Raw genomic sequence first — 25964 nt, 5'->3', positions numbered from 1 at the left:
CCTAATAATTTTTGGCAGTTGCTTTGCTTTTTTCGCTGTCCTTGAACACTGAGTGGCCCTTTTCTATGGAGCATCCTCTGAAGAGCTCATAATCCCTGATGGCCAGAGTCGATCACTGAGTGTGCAGTGTTTGTTTACTCCCACCACACCTCTTCATCAGCACTCTTCTCCATCTGCCAGTGTATGACCCAGTCACCCTGTCCTCCCCTGCAGCTGGCCACTGCCCTTGCTGACCTGCCTAACTTCACAGCACTGGGATATTTTGTCACCTTGTGGCTCACTCCCTTCGTGAAGTAACTGTGGCTAATGTGAAGTTCCCACAGCAAACCTCTGCTGAGCTTTGGCTGCTTCCCCTGTTGCTGTGTGTGCTCCTCAGTGGTTTCATATCCTGTAGCCTTTTTTCCATCTCAGCACTTTCCCTGTCTGCCTGTTTTTTGTAAGGCTCTTTGGAGTGAAATTTTATCAGGAGCCTCTTCAAAACCTGGAAAGGGCAGCTGCATCTCCTTTATTGATGTGCCTGGTGACCCCTGTCCGAGAACACTGGTGAGGCTGCAGGATGAATCACCTGGTTTGCCCAGTACTTAATGCTGTCCTTTATGCCTCCAAGATGTCCATCCTAGCTATTGCTCACTCTCTTTAGCGCTTACCTCTCTGTTTCAAAGCTGACTTGGCAGGTAAGTGGCTGAAACCTTTCCTTCAAGAACTGGAGGTGGAGTGTGTGCCCCTCTTCAGTAGCTCAGTGCAGAGAGAAGCTTTCCACCCCTCTGCTAGGAACAGGAAATCCATCTGCCAAAGAGAGTGTCCACAGGCCCTCCACGGCCAGGGAAACCCAGATAACAGCAAAACTGGTTGGCTCAGAATAGAAAACATCCTTACTTAGTAGGAAATCATAAATTCAGGAGATCATTTGCCCAGAGAAGAAGGAATGAGGCCCTAGTCTTGTTCCAGTGACAACTTCAAATACCGAATGGAAATATTTCTTGGAGATGACTCCTAAAATGTGAGATGGGAACTCTCAAATGTGTCTGAATCTTGACAGGGTCTGGGTCTAAGAGAGGCATATGGGTGTTAGGAGTCATGGTCCTTTGGCATGTCCAGGAACAGATTCTTTGGCATCTGATGAGCTCTAGTGGGATTGTGAGGAGGTTACAGCTGCTACAAGCAGCTTTGGCAAAGTTAGAGCTAATTTGGAAAATGAGGAAATGTCCCTTGATGCAGAAGTTGGTCTGTGCATGCTCTCATTACAACTGGGCAGGAAGGTTGATACATGGAGATTACTGGCTTCCAAAATTAAATATTAGCAGTTTCTCAAAACCAGACACCAGGATGGCCTGTGAAAGGAGAGGTCACCATTGACAATGGCACAGAAAAGCTGGACTGGGTACTGGGTGGTCTGTCAGGCAACCAGGGAGTCCCTGAGAACTCACTTTTTAACCTGACTGACTGCAAAGAAAGTGCCTGGGCAACAAATTTGTACAAATATCAATATTTCAGATTTAGACAGCTACAGTGGTAATTAGAGATGTAAATCACTTAATGAATTTGGTATTTCATTGTCTCTTCACAGGATGATGCCTGAGCTGCTTTTAAACAGCTTAGTTCAAATAAATGCATGGTTAGCATGGTAGGAACAGGGTAAAAACTGTGGTAGGCAGGAACAGGATAAAAACAAAATTTGAGGAGTTTGTGAGTCTGCTACTGAGGCAAATAATACTGGGTATCCAAAAGACCACCATCAGAAGCCATCGTGTGTGTTCTCAGGTATGTTTGAGCTAATTGTCTCCCACTGATCTCTCCATGTAGTAGACACTGAGTGAAGAAGTCACACAGCATTCGAGGCTTGGGTAGTATCTGGCCCTGATCCCCCTGCATGTCATAGGTTTCTAGAGCTCTAACCACGCTGAGGATCAGCCACTGTCTTACAGGACTTCCCTCAGCTCCTTCTCCCCTCTTTATGATAAGTGTGTATTTTTGCAAGCTTTATGAACTTGTTTTACGCAATGCTCAAACAGTTACAAAACATTTGACAGGCTGGAAAAATGGAAATACCTTCAGGATGTTTCATTTATAGTTGCCAGAGAGACCTATGAGGGTTGTTCTTTTTATCAGAACTTTTTTTCCAGAAGCCTGATTTAAAGAACTGTTTAAGAATATTCTTACTTGGAAGCACATTCCTAGCCTGGGAAGCCTGGAAGGGTTGTGCATTATCATTAGATACATATTTTGGTCCCTAATAGGCAGGACCTTAGTCTGTAAGGGTCATTTTCTCACTCTGAAGGGTTGGAAAGGGCACCCAGCACTTGTGTAATGCTTCCTTCCCTGAGTTGCTGTCTAGCTGACAGCAGCTAAAGCAGGTCATTGATGACAGCTAAATATGTTCATGTGGCACTGCACAGCTCTGAGTCCACCAGTGCTGTCTGTGGTGGCTTTACCCTCTGTTCCTGACAGCAGTGGTGGAGAGGTGGGGCTCATCTCACCCAGCTCAGACACCCACACCACAGACACCTACTTCCAGCTTGTCTCCCCAGACTGTTTAGAGCTGGTGGAGAGAAACAAGCACTCAGGGGGAGTGATTCATCTGGCTCCTTTTAATCATCTGCTTTAGGAGGAGATAGATCGTGCTATGGAAATGTCTTTTTTCTGTCTACTATCTATGCAGAAAGTGTAAATCGCTGTCTCAGATACACAAGTCAGCATGGCAGATGTCTCAAACTAAGAAGATGAATGCCACCCTTGGCTTTTTATCAGTATCATATTTTTAATATACACATTTAGTATGGTCCTACAGTAAGCCTATAGCTGTCTAGCTGTGCACAGGAGTCTTAAGTCTCTTGTACAGACTTCAGAAGAGGCCAGGACAGCCTATTTAAAGGTGTTACCTTCAATGGATTAAAGGTGTAGTGCTTTCCCATGCCTCTTTTGCTTCATGGTCTGTAGCTGGATCACTGGAGTAAATAGTTTGGGTATAGATGGCCCTTGCTGCAGGTATCCAAAGTCACCTGAGGGGGGTCTTAGCCATAATAGAAGAAACACAAGGATGGCTGTTTTCTAAAGCTAATGGCATTGGCAATAGCTTTGGGGATTATTTCCTTTCTTTGTTTCTGAATGCCATGGGGGATAGGTGGGACTGAAAGGGAGGGAGGAGGAATGGTTCCATTTGGGATTTATGAAAAAAGAAAATGCATGAACAAAAGGGACAATGAAAAACCAAAATTAGTAAAAGCAAGATAGGCATTTTTTCTCTACCTCAGTATCTTAATTTGTTCTTTTGGGGGTACAGTAGCATACAGAGCAATTTGCTGCAGGAAGCAATAGAAGAAACACATTAAAACTCTGCAGAACTAAAATTCTTCAATGTCCTGCCTCATCAATTCTAAAAAGGCATTTTGCCATCTTTAAATTCATGTGCATTCTGGTGCCAGCTGACTCTTGTGCTCTGTTAGGAAGAGATAAGCTTTTCAGCCACGTGTGGGTTTAGTGTCACCCCATCTGTGCACTTGTGGTTTGGGCGAGGAAAATGTCCCCAGAAGAGAACAGAGACTAGACAAGGCAAACTACTGCCTGGATTTTGTGTTTGCCTGCTGGTAGGCAAGTGCCCTCCACAGTAAATGAGAGGATGAGACCGCATGAGTGTATATAATCTGTAGGGCCCACCCTCTCTGAATAAAATCTGGTTTTGGGGGACATATTATGTCACAGGTTTCCTCCAGGTCAGTGGTGCATCCACTGGAAAAGTCTGTGCCCATTTGGCATCTAACTCTCCAGCAGCACAAGCAATCATGAGGACACTGTAAAGTCTGACTGATAGATACTACAGATACTGACACAAGTCTCAGCTTGTACGTGTTAATCATCAGTGATTTTTACCTCTATTGTCATGAAATCCATTGTGCTTGGGATAAGGTTTTAGTCCCTCCCATCTGTAAATGCATCAAAAGAATGGACCTTGAAAGTTAACCTTTCAGGTGCAAGTTCACTTTAGATGTTATACATGCAGTATTGTCTATTGCTGAAAGCAAATGTTTCTGTCAGTATGTTTAACACAAAATTAAATATACCTGGACAAGTAATTTTGCCCATGTAGCACAGAAAACATCAGTAAATTCAGCTTTAGGGGGCAATTGCTGTGGAACAGAGTAGAAGGCACTGGTGTTCATGCAAGCTGTTCAAATGAACTGCTGGCTCTTGTGAACGTGCACAGTGCAATGGGGACCTGGGCAGGTGCCTGCAGTCCTTCACTGGGGGAAGATCTTCATGTGTAATGTCTGTTATGGGCTGTCTATAAACACTAGATTATCAGATGTTGAGTGTCTGATGCATAAGACCATTGTGATTGATTATCATTTTAGAAAAAGATTACACAGCTTCAATGTTGTGATTCAGAGCACCTACTCATCTTAAAATCTCATATACCCTAATGGCTTTAGGCACATTCCCTAATGTTAAACATCTCAGCAGGAGTGGTTTAAATCCTGGTTTCCTGTTTCCCTGGGGAGTAACAGCAAAAAGATGTGAATGGCAGTACCCACTCTCAAGAAGGAAGACCATTTTTGCCTACCTCTCCAAGCAATTTAAAAAATGTGAATTCTGAGTGAAGTTGCATTGAACACAGAGGCACAAACTCCCTTTAGCTCTTGTTTGGTATACTGGCTTCCTGAATTTGTTTTTTATAGTGCCCAGAAACCCAGTCAGTGGTCCAAGAGAAGAAGGATGTTGGAGTTTAAGGTGCGTTTGGTGTTGCAGTGACAACTCTCAGAAGAAAATCTTGAGTGGAAAGGAAAAATTTGGTAATCATTCTAGGACTTGTGTGGTGAACAAAGAGGGTGCTGGCAACTGCCCATTACATGGTGAAGTTAAAAGAAATGAGTATATCTTTGCTTGGTATTAACCCTGACTCTGGTCTGTGCAGCAAGTGAGGCAAGAGGCATTAGTTGCAAGCAATGTATTACTAAGAAAATGCTTTAAAACTATTTTGAATGAGCTGAGCGTTTGCAGGCAGTCTGTTTGTCAATTCAAACATTTGGCAGGTGGCCTGTAACCTTTCCATTATGTGTTTAATACAGGTCACCTTAACTTTGGACAATTCATTGTCTTGCTGGTACTGCTCTTGTTTTGTGGGAGGCTGCCCACACCATCTCCTATTGAAAACTGAAATAAGTGAAGAGATCAGAAACATCCTTATCTCTCTGAAACCCACACAAAAAGGCTAGATGTTGATATCTTTGCTGCTGTACATTCTTTTTAGATATCAGGCCATCAAACAGAGGCCATAATCATCCTTGTTATAAAATACAGCTTTACCAGGCAAACTAATGGTACTTTTAGCTCAGATCATGCATTTCTTATCTGTAGGGAAATAGCTAAATAGTTTTTTTAATAGAAAGAAATATTTTCTTTTATAATGTATTAGGTCATACAAATACAAATTTAGCTTAGCTTGAAATAAGAGATTTTTCCATATCCACACAATTCACACCAGGATAAGGAATAGGGAAGGATTTTTTTGTTTTTTTAATGTGGGACTCTCTTAGTCTGTCTTGAATATATATAAATGTCTGGCAATAATACATTCTCTCATTGTCCTGGCTTTACTTACATGTTTTCACCTTTCAATGCATGCAGTAAATTCTGGGCAGTTTTGAAGTTGTAGATTCCTGGATTTCAACACAAACTGCTGTTACTTCCTGCTTTAGGTGAAGGGACCAACTAAACTGCAGTCAGCCTCTTAGAGAAATCACTGCTGAGTGTTCTGTGGGGGTGACTGATAACTTCAGCAGGTGTTGAATGGGGTGAATTTAAGAAAGGCAGGTAAAAAGCCCTAAGGGCAGTGGCCTGCTGCTGAGGTCTGCCAGCATGTTTTGATCTCTGTGAGGACTCAACCAACTAACCTCTCCTTGCTCATTCATTCACAAGCTGAATACATTATTGACTGACAGCTGTAGGATAGCAGAGCTATAACAATTCATGTTTGAGGGTTGGAGGGGCAAGGTTTTTAGGTGAAAAACTTCCAGCAGTATGTTAGGTTTGGTTATAATGAGGCAAAGCTCCAGTCTAGTCTCAGTTTGTGCAAGACTCAAACTAAAAAGTCAGGATTGTCTGGTCAGAGATGGACTTCAGGGCAGCCTGTGGGTTGGTCTAGTTTTTGCCATCTGGATACAGCCACAGGAGACCTATTTTTCCAGGGATCACTGAAATGCCCGGTGATCCAGTTCAGTGTTAATCACGCTATTTGTGTTGCAGTTATTTTGCTTAACTTCAAGATTAAATACGTTGCCCTCCTTCTCTTTTAAGAAACACCATATTCAATAAACTGGCCATTTCGGCATTTTCCAGAACAAAAACAATTTCAAATTCTGTTTATAATTCTGTTTGCTGCTTTATCAAACTCAATACCACATTTTTATTTCATTTACACATCCCAACAGCATGACTTTCAGAGGTGTGTTAAGCCTTTCTGTGTACATCAAAGCAACATGTAATTTTCACTTCCATCGGCTTCTAAATCTAGAGGTGATAATTGTTATTTGCATTCTAATTATGCCTCAGTTCACCCAGAGGCTTTGCAATGATCTAAAAACAAAGGACATTTGGTGGCAAGATCCGGTGCGTTCCTTTGCTCCTAAAGCTCCACTTGACTTCAGGAGGGCCTGAGATTTGAGAAGCAAAATGCAGGATGGGTTTCCTGAGTAAGTCATGTGTTTTCTTCTCCGCAGGGGATGAGCGCTCCCGGGAGTCTCCAGCCCCAGCCGAAGCACAGATGCAGGCTGGGGCGGAAGGCAGTGCAAGGGTGAGCCGCTGCTGCTGGAAATGTTCCATCACACAACTCAAGAAGATTTTCTGGGGTGTGGCCGTGGTCCTGGGTGTCTGCTCCTCCTGGTCGGGTTCCACCCAGCTAGCAAAACTGACCTTTAAGAAATTCGATGCACCCTTCACTCTAACGTGGTTTGCAACAAACTGGAACTTTTTATTCTTTCCTTTGTATTATCTTGGACATGTTTTTAAGTCAGCCGAAAAGCAGTCTCCAAAGCAAAGATACAGGTAGGGGACCTTTTGTTTTTAATCCCATGGTTCTTGCATGCTGCTCTATATTTCACAGACATTTTGCTCAAATCAGTCAGTTGCATCAAACTTGTGTTTGCTTTCTTCTCCAGGTTTGTTCAAGGATGGTCTGAGTTCATTGTGTGTCCCATGTTAGGTGGTATTTTTATTCCTAATATAATTTCACTCCAGCAGTGAGAAATACAGATTTATTTCCAATACATGCAAGTCACGTAATGAAAGTCTGCATTTTCTGCAATTATTTATCCAGAGTTTTCTGCAAACATAATGTTTTTTAATAATATCTCATTCCCCTACCCATGGCAGACTTCTGTATCAGTCCCTGAGTAATCTAAGTAAGCTTTTCTTTTCCAAGCTCAGGACTAGAGCAGATTCTTGAATAGCTGAGTAAAAGGTACTGCAGTATTTTCCTGGCACTAGGCCCTTGACATCAAAGGCCAAGCTCTGATCCCAGTTAAACTTGAGCAGTTATGTTTATTTCCGGGAGGAAGCGCAGTCATAACCAAAGGCAGCACTTTGTCTTCAGCACACCTTGTCATTGTAGCAATCCAAACCCACAGAGCCTGGGTCACTCATGGAAAGCCCTGGGTGCCCATCCTCTGTGAGAGGCTGAGGATGCTCTGTCTGCTTGAAGGACTGCCTCTCACTGAGCACTCCCTCGGCTCTGCTCTGCTCATTTTGGCCTGAGAAGTGTCTGGGACAGATGGGATGACTCAGCCATCAAGATGTCCCATGTCAGAGAGCTTCCCTGATACCTGGAAGGATGTGAACAACCTTTTCCCCTTCTGTCACACAGTGGGGCTCATAGACTTTTAATGAAGTAGCTCAGAAAAGTAAACAGTAAGAAGTACACATTTCTCAGCTCCCAGCTGTGCAGCAGCAAGGTGGAAACTTACTACAAAAAAAATCTAAGAACCAGGTTGCTCAGGAAATGCTCCACCTCAGATGGCTAGGGTTAAGAAATTTTACTGCTTAGCCATCATTATGGTTTCTTCATCTTTTAAATATTGTGAGGGCTGCAGATAATGGATATGACCATATCCAGGTCATCCAGGTTCTGAAGCAGGATCCAGAAGTTCTAAAGGCATTTTCATAAGTGCTGTGTTTCCTGCACTTCAGTCTTCAGGTTGTATTTGTTCATGGCAAGTGTGGTTTCTTCAGAGATGAGTATGGAGGTTACAGAAAGCTACAGCTTAATCTAAAAACAGCAACAAATGCTAGCCTAAAAGCAAAAACCTTTTTGTTTCTTTGGTTTTAAGTATTTTTCTTCCCAGCTGCTCTCAGATAATGTTTTAAATACTGCTGAATTCTGGGGTGAGCGGTTGTGGTTTGCCAGATCCCTGGGGTTAAAAACCCAGAGCATTGTACTCATTGCTGCAGTAAATTGATACAGTTGGTAGTTTTATGTCTTTCATTAATTAAATGAGGGCTGAATTGAAGAGCAGGTGCAAGCCCTGCAGCCTGTTTGGGATGCAGGAGGATGTTGTTAGCAGTGGGCTGGCCCAGCCTTCATAAAGAGTGTGTTTGTGTGTCTGACAAGCAGGCTGAGTAGGGTTAGCTTAGGTTTTTCTGAGTGTCAGAGATGTGTGCATTTGGAGATATGGCTGTGACTCCCAGCTTTGCTGCAGATTTGTTCTGTGGTTTGGAGCAAGTCACTGCAGACCTCTGATTTCCTTGTATTCTGTTCTTTAGGAGGAGCCAGTCCTTTAGGGAGGAGGGAGGACTCACCTTTATCATGTGTTTACATAGTGTCTGCCTCAGAATGTCCCCTATCTGCACTGAGGCCTTTTGGTCATGCTGCACCAAGAGTTGCTGTGAAATAATTTAGTGTACATCTTCTTGCTCCATTACAGCTGAGTTGTCACGTGTATATGTCAGTAAATCTGAGCACTGTAGTCCAGCCTCCCCTCCTAAGTATTGCTCCTTTTTCCATGTTATATGTGTGTGCAGATATGCAGAAAGAGAGATGCACAGGGACTTTGCAGCTCCATATGAGGCATCACCATCTTCAGGAAAGCTTGGAGTCCAGGCATGGTTGGACACATTAGGGAGATATTTCACAGACTTCTGGGTAGTTAAAAGAAGACAATTCTGACCTAGAACTGTAAAGAAACTGGCATAATCACTTTCTACGTCTTTCATCCTTCACTTTCATCTATATTTTACATCCTATCTGAGCTCTCTGGCAGGAATTTGGAAGAAGATAAATTAAAAGGCAATAGTGGGAGAAGGTAGAAATATGATGTCTAAGTCACTTTAGCAGGGAAGTAGAAAAGGGAGGGCTTCTCAGATCTTGCCTGCACAGGCTGCTGAAATCCACAGGTATCTAATGTTTTTTTGGCAGCAAAGCTCTCCCAGGACACCTGCCCACCCACCTCAGTGGGACTGGGCTGCTCAGCCTCCCCTGGCACAGGCAGAGCTTTCACACCAGCCCTTCCTCAGGGCACCAGAGCCAGCAGGTGTGCACTGGGTTCCTCCCTGTACATGAGAGGGCATGCAAGAAACAGCACCCACCAGGAAAAATACACAAAGGGGGATCATAAAATGTAACAACAGTGAATAGATGTGTAGTCCCTCCTGCACACATTATATGGTTTATTGTAGTTTTTTGATTCCTGTTGTGTTGTACCAGTATGCATGCTCTGCTGTAAATAGACAAAATTTTGTATTTTGTAATCTCACAAGAAAAGCCTGTGATGGATATAAACCAGTTTTTAGCTGGTTTATGACAGAAATCCAGATTTTTTTTTCCCTTTTTATAGCATGTATAAATAGTAGTAAATTTGCCACCAAAATTTTGTAGTGACACATTGAATGTAAGAACAGGTTTATTCAGTTCCTTTATAAGATTTTGAGTATTATGCCACAATGTGAAGAATTAAGGACTTATGACTGAACCATATTGCATAGTAAGGAACTTGCTGCTTTAGCTGAAGTAGACTATCATTGTGACCACACTGTGGGGAGAGAGTCACTCTTGACAGCAAACCAGAACTCATGCATTCACTTCCAACTGCTCTATACTCCCTGTGCAGCTCCGTCAAATGCTGCCAGGGTTGTGCCCAAGTGTGGACTGCTCAGGGAGAACTCCCATGGCTGCTACCAAGGATGTCATGGTGCAGGACTGTGTGCATGAAAGTGATACAGAGAGCTCTGGAAGGCTGTGGAAGAGCATGCCAGGGTCAGCATCACTCTCCTACTTCTTGGGCGAGTTCTCACTAGCTTAAAATAAAATTACTGTAACTAAATTATTATTTATTTCAACCATTGTCCAGTCCAGAAATAACACACGTAATGATTTGTGCACTTAATGCATCATTTAAGAGTACTTCGTACTTTTTGCTTCCAAACTGCTTTATAAAATGACACATTTAATCCAATGAGTTATCCTCCATCATACCTACATTATTAATTTATGAGGTAACATAAATTAAAAGCACTAGGGCTTAAAACTCCCTGGCTACATGAAAGATTAAATTAAAATCTCTGCAAGATATTGCTTAGGTTTGTGTATCTCTAGGCAGAAACATGCCTTTTATAAAGATTCACTCTCTGTATATGAAGATTCCTCAGCTGGCAGGAATAATAGAGGGGTTTGTTCACATTTTAGAAAAATACCTCAGAAAGCTTGTTATTTTGATGGTATAGTCTTATCTAATGATGTTTTTGAGAAGGAAATGAAGGGACTTTTAAGAATGGTTCGCAAGATTTTTTATTTATTTATAATTTAGATCTTGATTTTTATTTAATAAGGCTTTAGGACTAAAGAAAACACCAGAAGTTAGAACAAAATCTCTTCTGAAACCTTCAACACACTTGATGTGTTGGATGAATGCAAGAATCATGCCAGTGCAGTCCCTGCACTGATCTGCAACCACATTTGAACATGTTTTAGAAAGTTCTTTTTCACTGATTCAGTTTTGTCTCTATATTGCCCCCAAATTATCTGCTACTAATCTTCCAGAATTTGAAGATTTTTCATTGGAAATAAAGAAAGGGTTACATGTAACACTGAAGGATTGTTGTCTTTAAAAATGGATCAAAGTATTGGTGCAACAATGGTAGGGGACTAGTATAGTAGATCTCACTTCCTCTGGTATACCAATGTATTGACTTTACAAAAGCGACTTTTGGTCTATATGCCCATGGGCTCAGAATCCAGATTTGGTTCTTCAGGAGCCATGAAATTTCAGTGCCATAGCTTCACCTGAGGTCCAGGAGAATGTGGGCCAGTTTCTAAATGTGATTCACAGGTATTTCTGCCATGATGGAAAAGATGAGACACTAGCCATCACCCCAGCAATGCAAGGAGTTGAGTCCATTAGTTTGGTCCTGACTGATATGAAGTGCAATTCACTGCACTGTGGGTACTGCCCTCCTTTTCTGCAGCAGGCAGAGAGCCCCTCTGGCAACCAAGCCCCTGGCCATGATGAAGCTCTAAGGGGAAAGAAGGTCAGAGCCATTTGGCACGACTGGATGCTGTTTTACTATCGATTTTTCAGTGGTTTGTGTTCATGAGTCTCTCTTACCCAGCAGCATTAAAATGTTGCTGTGTGGTTAACTTTTTGGCATCCTGCTGATTTATATTACTACTTAGATGGGAGCTTCACCACCAGAGCAGACAGCATTAAGAGACTCATAAATAAGCTGCGGGGGCATCAAGACACGACAAATGTGAGTGTTTTTAGCAAATGTCACCCAATGAAGCATGTTTTCTTTCAAGAAACTTTGGTTTATAAACTCTATTTGTCTAATTCAGAACATTATCCTTAAAATAATACCTATTTATACAGTGTTCCTCAAAATAAAATCACTTTACAGTTCAAGTTCACATTAGCTTCTTGGAGAAAATGCAAATGATAATAACAAAACAATCATGGAACAAAATAAACCACTGAAATGAAAAGATAAACATCTGATTCTTACCTGAATTCAACAGAGACAGGTTAGGAGTAACCCCAGATTGAATCAGTTTGATGTTTACAGCAAGAGATCAGTTTGATCTCTACAGTTCTCTGTCAGGACTCATCTTTGTGCTTGGTATCAAAACAATTAATTAAAAGAAGATGAGAATATTGTACAAGAGGTTTATGATACTTGTAGTAATCTTTATCTCTCCTGCAGATATCTGAGCTGCTGGTGTTGTGTTATTGAGGAGCCACTGTATCACTTCTCTGACTGTTTTCAGGGAATATGCACTTTTCTGCCAGAGGTTCTAGCTGAAGATCAGGCCAAACTGTACAATCAGCAAGTAGCAGTAGTAGTGAAGCCTTCTGCTGGAACAGCATGATGTTTGTGGTAGTGGCAGTGCTGGTGGGCTTGTGTCCAGTGTCCAGCCTGCTGTCCTTATGGCATCAAGCTTGGTCATGGAGCATCCATTTGGGCTTAGTTTAACTCAGGGTGATGCTGTGGATACTTCTGTTTCCAAAGTCAAATAGTTACCACTTTCTGGTGAAGCCTGCAGTAGCTGCTATTTCTTGCCTTTTGAAGAGGGAAGTGTGTCCCCATGGGAAGTGGGATGGGTGTGCTGTCACCCCACAGGCTCTGAAGGTGGCTTCTCACTGCTGCCTTGGCATAATACAGCTGTGCTGTACTATGGCCAGATGATTGCATGAGTCATGGTTTCAGCTGCTTCTTTGGGGAGACTTGTGTTCTTAGATGATTAATGTCATGGTCTCTTGGTCTTTATGCCTTCTGAAACAAAATTTTCTCAGCCAGCTCTCAGAAATATGCTCTGCAACCTGCCTGTTCCTGAGAAAATAACAGCTCCAGAGTTTTTCCTAATGTAGCCTCCTGTTCACCTTAGTCTCCTCTGAAGACAGTATCAGGGGTTGGATTAGGGATGAAGTGTGCTACAGCTTGCTTCCCAGTGTCACACTGCATATTCCAGCACTGCCAGCTTGGAGCTGAATGTCTGGTTTCCCCACAGAATTTACAGGGAGAGATATACCTACAGCAGAAACACAAATGTGAGGCATGTAAGGTAAACAGCAGGAAAGGGTGAGGAGAAAGAGAAAAGGCTGTGGTCAAACTGGCTGCTAGTGGGAGCCCTCCACCATCCCAGATTCAGGCACCTAGAACTGAGATACTGCTCCTTTCCATGTTTTCCATTGAAAAGCTTAAAAAACTGCTCCTGGACCATGGTGAAAGTGATAGCTTTTCTCTTCCTCAAGTGCATAGTATGGAGCTTGGTACCTGCATCAGACTCTTGATGTGAGCAGCTGGCAGAAAGCCACAAAATTAATGGCCCAGTCCTAGCTTCTCTGGAGGTAGCTCTCACAATGGTAAGCCTGCATGGTGGGCTCAGGATTGCAAAGTAGCATTTATATGCTTACCTCCCTTTCCAAACCTCCTGAGAGATTTCTTTTAAAATTCTGTTTGACTAATTTGCTAATTCCTTCTATTCAGGTAGCTAACACTGTCTCTGAGAACTTATGCTTTTTTAAGAAAATGGTCATGGGTCGTTCTTTAGGACACCAGTCCTTTCTAATTTACCCTCACAGATTATACTTGGAGTTTGCATTTGTTTTCCAGACCATGATGTTCTGAAAAAAGCTTAACATTCATGTCCTGTGAAAAGCTTTCCCTTAGTCTAAAGAGCCTTCATCTATTGAGAATCACCTCTTCTGGGCTTTTGGAGTTCTGTGAAGTGCTAATTGTGAATAAAAATTTGTTACTGCCTGATCAGGAGAAGTCCCCATTCTTTAATCTTGAGCCTGGTTTGCAAAATCATTCCAAGGATGATTGAATTAAGTAATGTCCTGTAATTTTGTCTTGTTGTTCCATTATTTTTGTCTCCTCTGCTGTGGCTTGAACAGATGCTTCAAAATAATTGCATTATCTGCCTCCTATGAGGTAACAGTGCTTGAGGCAAGAACTAGAAAGAAGTAATTGTTCCTTTACCTGCAGACCGGCATGTGCTGTGAAACAATGTGTTTATGTAATGGCTTTTGCTTGGAAAGAAATGTTGTGTGTTGCAGCACTGAATGATCTCTCTCTGGTCAGTAGTTAAACTGCATTTCATTAACACTGCCTCTGGTTAGTTAAGCAAGCTGCCAAGCTCCCACACTGCTAGGGCTTTTCCCAGGAGACCCCAAGAGCACATCTGCTCTACTGGTGCTACCCAAGGTGATCTGACCTCTCTGCACTCACTGAGACCGTGGGACAAAAGCAAGCCAGGCTGAAGGGCCCGGGTCACCTCCTCCCTCTCCTGCCTCCAGGCATGACCTGCACACACAAACAGAAAAGTAGCTGTGTTTTGTGGCTGGCAAAGGAAAAAAAAGAGCTGGGAAAAGAGTGTGTGATCGTGTTTACTGCATAGAGAGAGAGAAGTAGAAAGCTGAGGTGAGCATGGATTTGCTGTTTTTCTGGTCATCATAACATGGAAGAAGGTTTCACAGGTGGCCTTTTTGCAGAATGCTGTTTGCCTTGATAACCACACCAAGTACTCACACCCCCAATGCACAAACTCATTAAATGGGGACTGTACTAAACAGATTCTCCATTATGTTTATAGCAGCAATCAAAATAACAAAACCCAGGAAGGAGTGATAAGGAATTCTGCTTTTCTTTTTTCCAGCCCAGATCTGTGTCAAAATACCTTGAAGGCATCTACCTTTAAAGCTGCTTTAAAAAAGGAAAGTGCATGTATGGCAACAGACTTTGTAGCTATAATTAACAGCTCTCAATAAAGACGGATGATACAGTGAGAAGTGTCGGAGGCTGGCAGTACTACAGAAGTGGAAAAAACCTATTTGTCCAGCTGCCTAGTGGTTATGGACTGTGTCCAGATTTCCCAGGATTGTTTGTGTTTGTATGAAAAGGCAGCCTCATATAAATGCACATGTACCTGGCTGAGGATCCTCTTCAGTTCAGGTCTCCAGGAGCTGGCCACCCTTACTTGCCAGACAAAGCTATGAATGACAAAAAGGGACAAATAGCCAAAGGTGGAGGTTGGCAGCAGCAGAGGTGTATGAACAGGGCATCATAAACTGAAAAACCAGCAGCTCATAATGTCTGTGAACATCCATAAGGGCTTTAAGAGGGAAATAAAGTATGAGCTGATGGGCAGACAGGTTCATATATGTGTTCACACACTCATGTACAACCATTTTGTGTTTTCCAGTGCTAAAATACCTTTCTATATAGTAGATTTTTCCCAGAGAATCCAATCAAAAAATGGGGAAGGCAAACAACATATGGTTTTGTTACCTTGTTTCCCTGCTTTGGGTGAAGACAGCTTCTCTTAATCCTGGCTGTAGAAAAGGAAACAACTCTCTTGTTGGTTTGCCAGTCCTTGGGGTCAGGGCTACAATGCAGTGAGTTTTAAGGAAAGAGCCTCATTTACTTTACAGCTTGATGGTCATTGCCACATCATTTGGGTCTCTTGGCTAAGCAAGTCTACACTAAGTCTCATGTGGCTGCCTCATCTGTTCCCTGTTCCTCATATCTCTGGCTGAGCCCTTCCCCACCTAGAGCTGGTGTTGGTTGTTTGTAGTTTGTTAATTTATAAATTGTGTCACTTCTCTTTGGAGCTGGGAGCTGTTTAAATATTTACTGAAGCTGTTCATTCCACAAGCAGTTAGAGACTGCTGCAATGTTCCCTTCATATCTTCAAAAACCTTCCAGTGCCTGAGTGAAATATTCAGATTCCCACTGGGGGGTGGGCCTCTGGAAGCCTTGTATGTAGGATGGCATCCCCCATCTCTTTCAGCATCCTCAGCTGTTAAGCCTCAGGGATCTCAAGTCCCTTCAAGCACCCATGAGTGCCCCTTCAGTGAGAGTATTATTAACCTTTGTGTAGCACGTTGCTAAGGTGAGGCACCTTGGGTGGTACGAGTCCAGCTCCATTTGCTAGAGGAGGACTCTATGTCTTTATGTCTTTTTCCTCTACATCATCTGGCACTTGCCCTTGCATTGCATCTGAAAAAAAATGTTTTGCTTCACCAAAATACTGCTTTTTTAAAACTTAAATCTTCACTGTATCTTAATACTTCACTGTACCTATCATAAATGCCAGCCAGGCCAACCGAAAATTGTATCTTGCCTTTTATGCCCTGGAACTGCAACTTTCTTCACTAGTCTGGCTCATTATACCTTCAGCTGGAGTACATATAGATTTCCAAGTACAGAAAGATAATTCTCCGAATATGAAAAACTCCTATTCAATAGGACACTAGAAAATAGCAAGAATTTCACCTCTACTTTTAGTACCTCTTAAGACTGGAAGGAAAATGAAACAGCTCTGTAATGTTGTCTGATATTTTTTCCATCTAACAAGTGATGGTCTTGTTAAACCCTCCCACCACAATCCCTGAACATCAGGTTATACAGTCATGCCATAATTCCAGCTGCTGGGGACCTGGGGAGGCAGCTCTAGTCCAACCTGCTCAATGCAGAGCCATGTCATATCTACCTTTTAATTTTGTTAATGATTAGTGGTCTGCAGACACTGAATGAGGCATAACTGTTATTAAATTTAGGTGTGCTTTATTACATTTCTTATTGTGCTGTCTCTAGGATATCCCAAAATTACACATACCAGAACATATTGCTGTGAACATACCCACTCTGCTTCTGTTTTTCCTTTTTTGCCTGAGTCATCTTAAATGTTTTTCTGTCCTCAGGCAATGATATGTTGATTCAAACAGGGACCATTTGATTTATTTTTTATTAACCTTGAAATTTAAAAAGAAATTGTATTAAGCCACTAAAATGAGAGCCTAAGTTACTTTTAAAAATCAAATAAATTTTCACCTAGCATTTTCAGTATTTCAGTATATTAAATGTGATGGGTACAGGCAGCACTTGACCCTATCTAGAATAATTCCACTGAGCCCCATGACAAAATACTGATTTCATCAGAGAATGGCAGGGATTTTAAAGATCATCTAGTTCCAACTCCCCCACCACTGGCAGGGACACCTCCCACTAGACCAGATTGCTCAAAGCCCCATCCAACCTGACCTTAAACACTTCCAAGGATGTGGCATCACAGCTTCTCCAGGCAACCTGTTCTAGTGCCTCACCACCCTCACAGCAACTAATTTCTTCCTAATTTCTATGAGAAAGTGTCTGACTGAGTAAATATTAAAAATATCAAGTTAATAACTATTTAGATGTATTCCGCCTTGCAGAGGGGAACTCAGGTTTTGACCAGACTGAAATTCACCCTGATCCTCCACGTTACTTTTTTTTGAAGTGTCTTTTGATTTTGGGGAAGTGAAATAGAAAACCTTAGTGTTGAAAAACAGTGTGTCAGAGGAGGATATAGTGACATACAGACACATGATTGGCTGCTTTCTGTTAATACGCATGCAGACCTGCCCTTACTTCTTTCTCATGAAATTTTTAACAATTAAAGCCAACCATCTGAAAGTTCTTGCAGCATTTAACAAAGAGCTCTATTGATTTCATAGGTTTTTCAGACAATTTACAAAACCATGCTCTTCTGTAGTTCTAGATAGATCCTATGCCATAGCTTTCTGCCTTACCAAGTTCCACATGGATTTTTTAGCAGAGTTGTACTTTTGATCATGTAAGACAGATAACTGTACTGGGGTGTGATAATGATGAGCTAAACCATGGATTGAGGAAGGTGAGGAAGGAGCTAAGTGACATCAAGCAGCATAAGGGAGGTATTTGAAACAAGGAAGGTGGTTTCTCTCAGTGTGCTAGTGAGCTGTCAGGAGTCTGGAAAGCACAAAGAACCTCAAAGAGTGGTTAGTGCAGAATGCATGAGCTCTGCTGAAAAGTAACATTTGCATGAGTGATTGTACTTATAGCTGCTCTTTGAGCTAAGCTGGCTCAATAAATCCTGTGTGTGGACAGTGTGCTTCTTCTGAATAGTATTGCTCATGTATAGAGACTGTGGCTGGCTGCTGGGTTTTAGCATGGGATATACCAGGGCTTGGTTTGGTTCAGCAGCCATCCAAGTTATAGAGGTCCAGATAAGTCACTCAGAACCACCTAGGGAAGATGTAATCATGCCACCAAGGGTCATTTCATATGTTAACGGATTTGCTTCTTAACAAGAATGAATGTGCAACTAAATTTGGCCAAACTGCTGAAGATATCTTCTTGCAGTCTTTTCAAAAGTAAGCAGTGAATTGGCTTTATTTTCAGCTGAACAGGAGTCATAATGAGGAAATTGCTCTTGAAAATTGTGCCAGTTATATGCATAGTTAATTGTGGACTTCACTTTTGGCTGGAAAGTTACAAACTAACTCGTCTGCTGCTTTATATTTCTTGAGCTTTGCTTTGTTTTAAAGATTAAAACAAAACAAAAAACAGCTGGCTTCCCGGATGTGTTTGCTGCAAGAAACCAGACACAAGTGGTTTCGAGAAACTGGAGACAAGTGTGTTTCCTCCATAGCAATTGTGCTAAAAACAAACTGTTCTCTTTGTCAATGTGGCTTCAGACACTTTCCACTATTATGCTGATGGTATCTGGAGTCTCAAAAAGCCTTAGTCTAACACAGAACAGTAAATCACCACAGGTTTTGGGGGCATGTAGAAATATCTCATTAGGGATATTTGAGAGAGAGATGACAAATAAAGCCTTGGTGTCAATCTCATGTTGTGATCTCAGTCTGCAACAATAAATTATCCTTCCTCAAGTAACTCAGCTACCAAAGGCTGTAGATGGGTTTGTCTTCAGCAAAAACTCAGCTTTTGAAGCCTTTGGGCTAACAGCCATGACCAGGCAGTTCTTCCACATGAAGCATACTGATGGCATCTACTAGATGTTGTGCAGCTGACAGGAAAAAGATGCAATAGTTCATTAGTTTTTTCATTCTGTTTAATTCAGACATTTTCAAAAGGAATGGCACTGAAAGCTTTGTAGTACTGAAGGTGCATAATAATTGCATCAAAATTGCCCATCTGCGGCTAAAGCAAGATAATTGCCTAGGCGTGTTCACATTTGCAGAAGAGATTTTGAATAATAAATGTTTATAAAGCCCTTCTGTCATCATGTTATCCAATCCTCACCCATGAGCCAAACTCTCAGTTCATTTACACTCTTTTCAAACCAAAAATATCTCACATTGGCACAGCTCTGGGGTGGGTCACGATGAAAATCTGGACTAGTGTAAGTTACCTGAAACTGGCTTCCAGCTCCCCAGCAACATTTAGAAACCAAATGGAAAGAGAGTAATCAACAAACCCTGCTTATTCCTTGCTAGTGTTATTTTCTGTATCTTTAATAATTAATTTGACTAATTACTAAGATTTGGAAGTGCCAGTCCTGTTTTGCAATGATGCTGAATGGCACTCCTTCCTGAGCAAAGCTTGTCAGAAGGTCAGAGCCACAAAAGGGCTAAGACACATGCCCCATCCTGCAAACAGCCCTGAACATCTATGTGTGGCTTCCAGCAGACATTTCCTCCTCCTGAGGAGCCTCTCTTCTCTGCCAGAGGTAAGGGGTAAGCAGATCCATCCATCCCCATAAGCACAGACTGGCTGAAAATACGGTGGCACTGGCAGCAGCAGGTGAGATGCAATCCATCTTAATTTGGCTTCTCATGGCTGATCTAACCTACTCCAGCAGATAGCTCCTTAGCACACACTCAGCTCACCCAAGGCTTTGAACACAGTCCCTCCATGCCTGACAAAACACAGACAGCTGAAAGACATGTCCTGTAAGTGCATGCTCACCTGGTCAATCCCTCCTCAAATTGTAGGCACTCAGTTTAGAGCCAAGTCTGATGCTTTCCCCTTTTCTGGCAATTAAAGATGTAAGTAGCACTGACCAGACAAGATCTGTTAATGCATCTTTGTTTCTTCTTCAAGAATGAATTAATTGATTTTTCCATTAGACTTGGTACAAATCATGCTGATGTCCCTGTAGTCCTGAGTGTGCCTGAGTGATTCCCGATAGCTGTGTTACAGTCTTCATAACACATCTCATGCCTCTCCCCTGCTCACACAGAGCTGGTCATTCCAGCCCACCACTACACAGTGAACAAGAGCAGGTGATTTACAGTAAGATGGAAAATGTCTCCAGCTGAAGGCCAAGTTCACCTGCTTTCTGCCACTGCATGCCACTGGTGTTTCTGCTTGAATAGGAACTGTCATTCCTGCTGTGGGATCCCTCCAACAAAATAGCCACCTGCCTCCCCCATGACCCATGACTATGCAGCTCTTCAACTCATCCTTGGTGTTGTAGTGACATTTCAAAGCAGACTGTACCTCCTGGGTAACCCCAACGTGGCCAAGGCAAAGCTGACCAGCTCTCCAGCATTGAGAAGGCAGCCAGCACCCCTAGGAGATAACTAAGCTGGTGTCCCCAGCTACTTGGAGCCCTGTGCATCTCAGAGTGTTTTGCCCACCTGCCTTAGGGAGGTGTTTTAGATCCCTTCCCTGCAGTAGCAGGGGCCTGCCAGAGGAGCAGCACCCTCACTGCTAGGGATCCAGCAGAGAGTAGGATAGCAAAGCAGGCATTGCCTCTACCAGGTTTCTGAACAGATAGCTGAAACCACATGGCTGCTTTTGTCACTCTTCCTGGGAAACAATATGTAAAGAAGGACTAAAATTAGTAACAATATGAACTACTGCTCAGTACATTTTTCTGTCTCTCAAGGGCTTAAGCTTATTGAGTAACCTCCCTTTCTTTCTGTTTCATCACAGCACATTAAGTTTTGAGAAAGGGCTGAGTTCAAATACTGAAGCTCTTTATTCTAGTTGTGTAGGTGCAGTATTGATAGAGCCAAATTTAGCAGATTCCCTAGTGCACATTTACAGTAAAATTAGCCAGATTTTATGTTAGGTACTTTGGGGGGAGAGGGGGAAGGGAATGACAGATAAGGATATCACAGGGCACTGTGACTCTGAATTACTCTGTTGCTGAGATTTAGTGAGGCGTCAGGATATTTTGGGTAGCAATTTTGAGGTTCTGCTGCTGGATTTTGCATTCTTGCTGAAGGCTGTGGTGGAACTGTAAAGATTCATTTGGAAGGAGTGGTTAACCAGTAGTAAAAGCTGTTGGAAATGTCTCCTTGTGGTTTACATGTGTGTGTGTGTATGTATGTGTGTATAGGCACCATTTGATGTCAGCTACATGCTGATCCCCTTTATCCTACAAGAACAGGGTTTTCCCAGGGAGGTAACAGACTGTTTTACTTGTGACAGTCTTCATAGAGCATCCTGCAGATCAGGAGCTCCCCTGTAAACTGCAAACTGTTGAAAGTGAAGACACAGATTTTGTGCTTTCTAGCTCTAGGGTCAATGTGGGGTCATGCTCTTGAATGGGGTGGAAAAATTCCCTTGTGCAACAAGTATCTTACCCTGGGAGTCTGGATAGAGAAGCACAGTCTCCAGAATCAGGCCTGAGTTTGTTTGCTGAGGAGATGACACCTGCTTTCTTGCAGCAGGGAGAAGGCTGCTCATTCTCAAACATCTGCAAGGTGCTTCCTGGTGCTGCTCCCAAATTCCCTTCCTCCCTGCCTGCAGACAGAGCTGAAGCCCCAGGACAAGGGCAAGGCTCTCCCAGTACTCATCTGCCTACAAACTTTCCGAAAGGAGAAGCTCTGCTTCAGAAAAGTTTTTTGACTCTCTCCTGAAATGGTGGGACTGAAATCCCACCGTGGCTGATGCCCTGTGTGAGAGACACTGTACTTAACCTTCCTACATCTATTTTAAGATCCAAATTGATCACCCATAATTCCTTTTGAAGTCTGTGAGTAGGGACAATCTTCAACCCACTGGAAAAGTCAGTTCATTATGAATATGAATTGATGTTTTTAATTTGGTATGATCCTCCTAGGATTTCAGCGTGAAGGTGGAGTAATCCAGTAATTTATTGCAGTTTGCTCATTTGTGCTGTCTGTGGATTATTTGTCAAATTATTTTTCTATTATCTTGATGAGAAATTTAATCAGTCTCACCAATACCAAATCATTTGTGTCTGTTGGTTTACTTTTTAGGGTGATTTATGCATACATTAAATGTGATAGAAAGCCATTTCCTAACACATGCAAACCTCAGTTGTCAAAGATCTCTGGGGATGCTCTAAGTTTTAATATCAGCCTCACATAAAAGACATTTATCCTGTTCTGGCAGTGAACATGATTAAAAATGAATATGAGAAGTTACTAAAATAATAGTTTATTTGTAATTTCACAAATTATAATTAGTGAAAACTTGACCACATACCCTAAACTAAAGAATATTCATCCTTGTTACATATACTATTGTTTATTCATAAGCAAGCATATTCATCTTTGTTACATATGTTATTGATAATGAAAAGGCTAAATATATTTTTACTGGACAATCATAGCAATGAAATAAAATTCATATCAAAGAGCAAGTATTATTAGATATATTAGTTTTTTACTATGTATTTTGAAGATATTATTTCATGTTTTCTTTTTGGGCAGTTGACATTGTTTGCTTCCATCTCCTATATAATCTAGAAGCTGCCTGCTCATCCTCTCTCACATGCTGGGATTATTTTAGTTTATGGCTCAGCCCACCTACCAACTATTTCAGCTCCTGAGATGCAGTGAGCTAATTAGTGCATCCATCATCTTACATGTTCTTCAGATGCCATGAGCAATGAGGAGACTTAGCCTTAATCTTTGATGTCTTGCTTTTTCTTCCAGGCTCAGGGCTCTATGGCTTAACTCAAGCCATACACATTTTCATTGCTGAACAGTTCATTCATGTATTTTTATCCTCTGTTTATTGACTTTGAATTCCCTTCCTCTCCTAGAGACATGTTATATTAAATCTCCATTATCTAAGTCCATGTCTGCTTTTCCTAGCTCACACAGTCATGCAGGTATCACTGTTGCTTAATATTTGCATGAAATTAACACCCAGCAAATCCTGATCTGGACCAGCTTGTGCTAGGTGCTTTTTCAACAGGGAAGCAAACACAGCACCTGTGCCAGTTTGCCATCAATGCTGAGGCACATCTGAGGCTAAAAACTGCCATTTTTCATTTAGCTGGTGAGGGCTGACTGCTGCTGCTGCTGCTCAGCAATCTGTGGAAGGGCTTTTGTCCCACAGTACTTGCCAAGGGAAGGCCATGTCCAGAGAAGGGCAACAATGACAGGGAAGAGTCTGGAGCACAAGTCTCATAAGGAGCAACTGAGAGAGCTGGGGTCATTTAGCCTGGAGAAAAGGAGGTTTGGAGGGGACCTCTTCACTCTCTACAAGTACTTGAAAAGTTGTAGTGAGGTGATAATGTCAGTCTCTTCTCCTAGGTAAAAAGAGACAGAAGCAAATGAAATGGCCTCAAGTTGTGCTAGAGGAGGTTTAGATCAGATATTATGAAAAATGTCTTCATTGAAAGGGTTGTTAAATATCGGAGCAGGCTGCCCAGAGAAGTGGTGGTGTCGCCATTCCTGTAAATATTCAAAAATATGTGGCTGTGGCACTTGGAGACGTGGTTTAGTTGTGAACATGGCAACAGTGCTAAGCTGGGGGTTGGACTTGGTAATATTAGAGACCTTTTTTGACTTTAGTGATTCCATGATTCTTTGACTCCAAGGCTGGAAGAATGATGGGGACATCAGGGAGATGTTTTTCTCATCTCTTCATGGACCTCACCAGGAACCTAAGTAGCACAACATGTGGTGCAGTAGCAGAACCCAGCAGGTGAACAGGAAGGGAGATGATTACAAACATCCTTGCAGATGCAAATATCCCCAGGATTTTCAAAAGGCCCAGTTCCTCTTCTGCCTGAGATCTGCTTTCTGCCAACATAACGCCTCAATCTCCCCCAGTTCATGTCAGCATATGACATAAGGTGTCCAGATCTTACTAACAACAGTGACAGGGGAAACCCTATGTGAGAAGCAGGCAAATGACGAGTCTCACTGCAAAGCTCCCCCAGAAAGCTTGCAGCACTGAGCTCAGTCTGGCTGGGCTGGCCTAACCAAAAGCACTTTATGAAATAAAAGGTTAAAAGAAATCTGAAAGTCTTAGAAAGATGTAAACATGCTTTTCCAGATAAAGCCAACAAGTTATTTGGTTAAATTAATCTATGTCTGAACTTAAACTGAGGTAAGTGCTTACAGAGTATGTAGGCTGTGATAAATCCCCAGCAGTAATTCTGTTAAATTTTTCAACACCCCCATCTATGCATGTGTAAGGATTCACAGGCACACTGAAACAGGCCAGCTAACTATGCTTGTCTCCTCTGCTTTTAACCCCTCTCAGAACAGCTCTGTGCCTCCTCCTCTCATGCTTTCTGCTATGAATTCAACCATTTTCCTTTCCCAGGCTCACTGTACATGGCTGCAATTGCACTAACCATGACTGCAACCAGAGGGTATCTGATCCAAATTATCTGGCACGTTCTGATGTTGGCCTCTGGAGCCACAGATCTGGGAGAGGGCCAGAAAAGCCATTTTACAATTATAGACTGTCACAGGCCTTAAAAATTTGTTATTAAAATGAAGACAGAGCAGGCACACCCACAGGGCAGGCATTAATCATGGCTAGAAAAGGTCCACTTCTCTCCTAGGTTGCAAGCTGCAAGGTTTCAGCAGGAGCTGGCTGCTGCTTCAAGGACACCCTGTGCTTCTTTCCCTCATGGTGCTTTGACTCTGTAATAGCAGGGAGCAGATTTTTCACTGCTCTCTGTGCAGCTGCTCTGGAAATAGTGTGATGCTGGAAGCAAGGATCACAAGGTCATTTTCCAGAATGAAGGAAGGAATAAGCATGTCACAGGAGGAGAAGGTGGAAGATAAATGAGCCCGGTAATTTTGTATCTGGCAAATATTTGGCTCTCCTCACTGCAGCTCAGCTTTCAGAACCAGCAAGCAGGAGGGAGGCTCCTTGCACAGCCCTTCCAGTCTCTCTTAGAAAATCACAGTCCCTGTTCTCCCTCTAATCACGAAATCCAAGAAGATGCCATAAACTGCAGCTGTGTGTCACAAAGCTATTTAATTTTAGCCAAAAGTGAGTGCTGTAAGAAAGGGTATGCTGCATGCTTCACTGATGTAGGTTAGAAGGAGCTTTACTCCCCTAGTCATAAATAGTCAAAGAACAGAAATTACTTTTGTGACTTTAAATCAGGTTGTAGTACACTAGGGTCTTCCCTTACATTTCCTTTCCCTTACTCTTACATTTTATTTTAGAAATCTTCTCTCATGAAAGGATGTTCATCTGTGCTGCAGTCAATCCCATGGTATCTGAGCATCTGAATCTAAGAAAACTCTTTAACAGGCTCTATTCCAGGCACTTTATTAAAGCCATTACCAGAGGCACATCAAAATGTAATAGCACAGAAGCAGATAACAGCCAGAACATTTCCAGCATGAAATGCATGATCTATTCCGATTAAGGGAAATCCACATTAAAAGTTGTCATTTCCATTTGACACTTTCAAATGTCACAGTCATATTTCTGAGACAAATCCAGATACCATGTTTCTGAGTCACCTCAAGTTTACTGTCAGCAATCAGTCTCTGCCACTTGAAAGCAAGGGCTCTCTTTGCAAGTCTCCCAGGAGCTATCACTAGACTGTACCTTCACCCTGAATAATCTGTATTCTTCCTCTATCTGCTCTGCTAATTCCCAACAGGTAATGACACTGTTTTCTCCCCAGAGATGTAGTCTTAGTGAATCCCAATCACCCTGCACCATCACAACATGCAGTATGGATGGTTTCTTGTCACAGGAAGAAGTCCCAAATTTGTCAGACCAAGCACATGCAGTGCATTCCTAGAGGGTGGCAAAGTCCAAGCTGAGCTGTGCAGATAATCAGGAGCTTACAACAGCTCTGTACTTACACCTGAGTGGTTCAGAGTGCTTTAACTAATGAGATTTTAATTAATTTTCACTGCTCCTGAGCTGCTGGGAGCTACACTTGTGCTACAGGCTGAGCGAAGGTACAGAGTTAATGCATCCAAGGTGGATTAAGCAGAGCAGGAAGAGAAAGACAAGAAAGT

General features: G+C 42.3%; 1 protein-coding gene across 2 annotated transcripts in view; it reads left to right on the top strand.

Moving 5' to 3' along the window:
- SLC35F3 (solute carrier family 35 member F3) overlaps nucleotides 1-25964 on the top strand; it is a 157967-nt gene that overhangs the window by 106574 nt on the left and 25429 nt on the right. For both annotated transcript variants that reach the window (XM_079329181.1, XM_079329182.1), the window contains one exon: nucleotides 6714-7038. In XM_079329181.1, coding sequence (XP_079185307.1) covers nucleotides 6714-7038 — 325 coding nt within the window. The remainder of the gene's footprint in view (nucleotides 1-6713; nucleotides 7039-25964) is intronic.

This window comes from Erithacus rubecula, assembly GCF_903797595.1.
Source record: "Erithacus rubecula genome assembly, chromosome: 2".
Taxonomy (NCBI): Eukaryota; Metazoa; Chordata; class Aves; order Passeriformes; family Muscicapidae; genus Erithacus; species Erithacus rubecula.
Note: the sequence above shows the minus strand (reverse complement) of the source record. Positions and strands in the feature narration are given on the sequence as shown.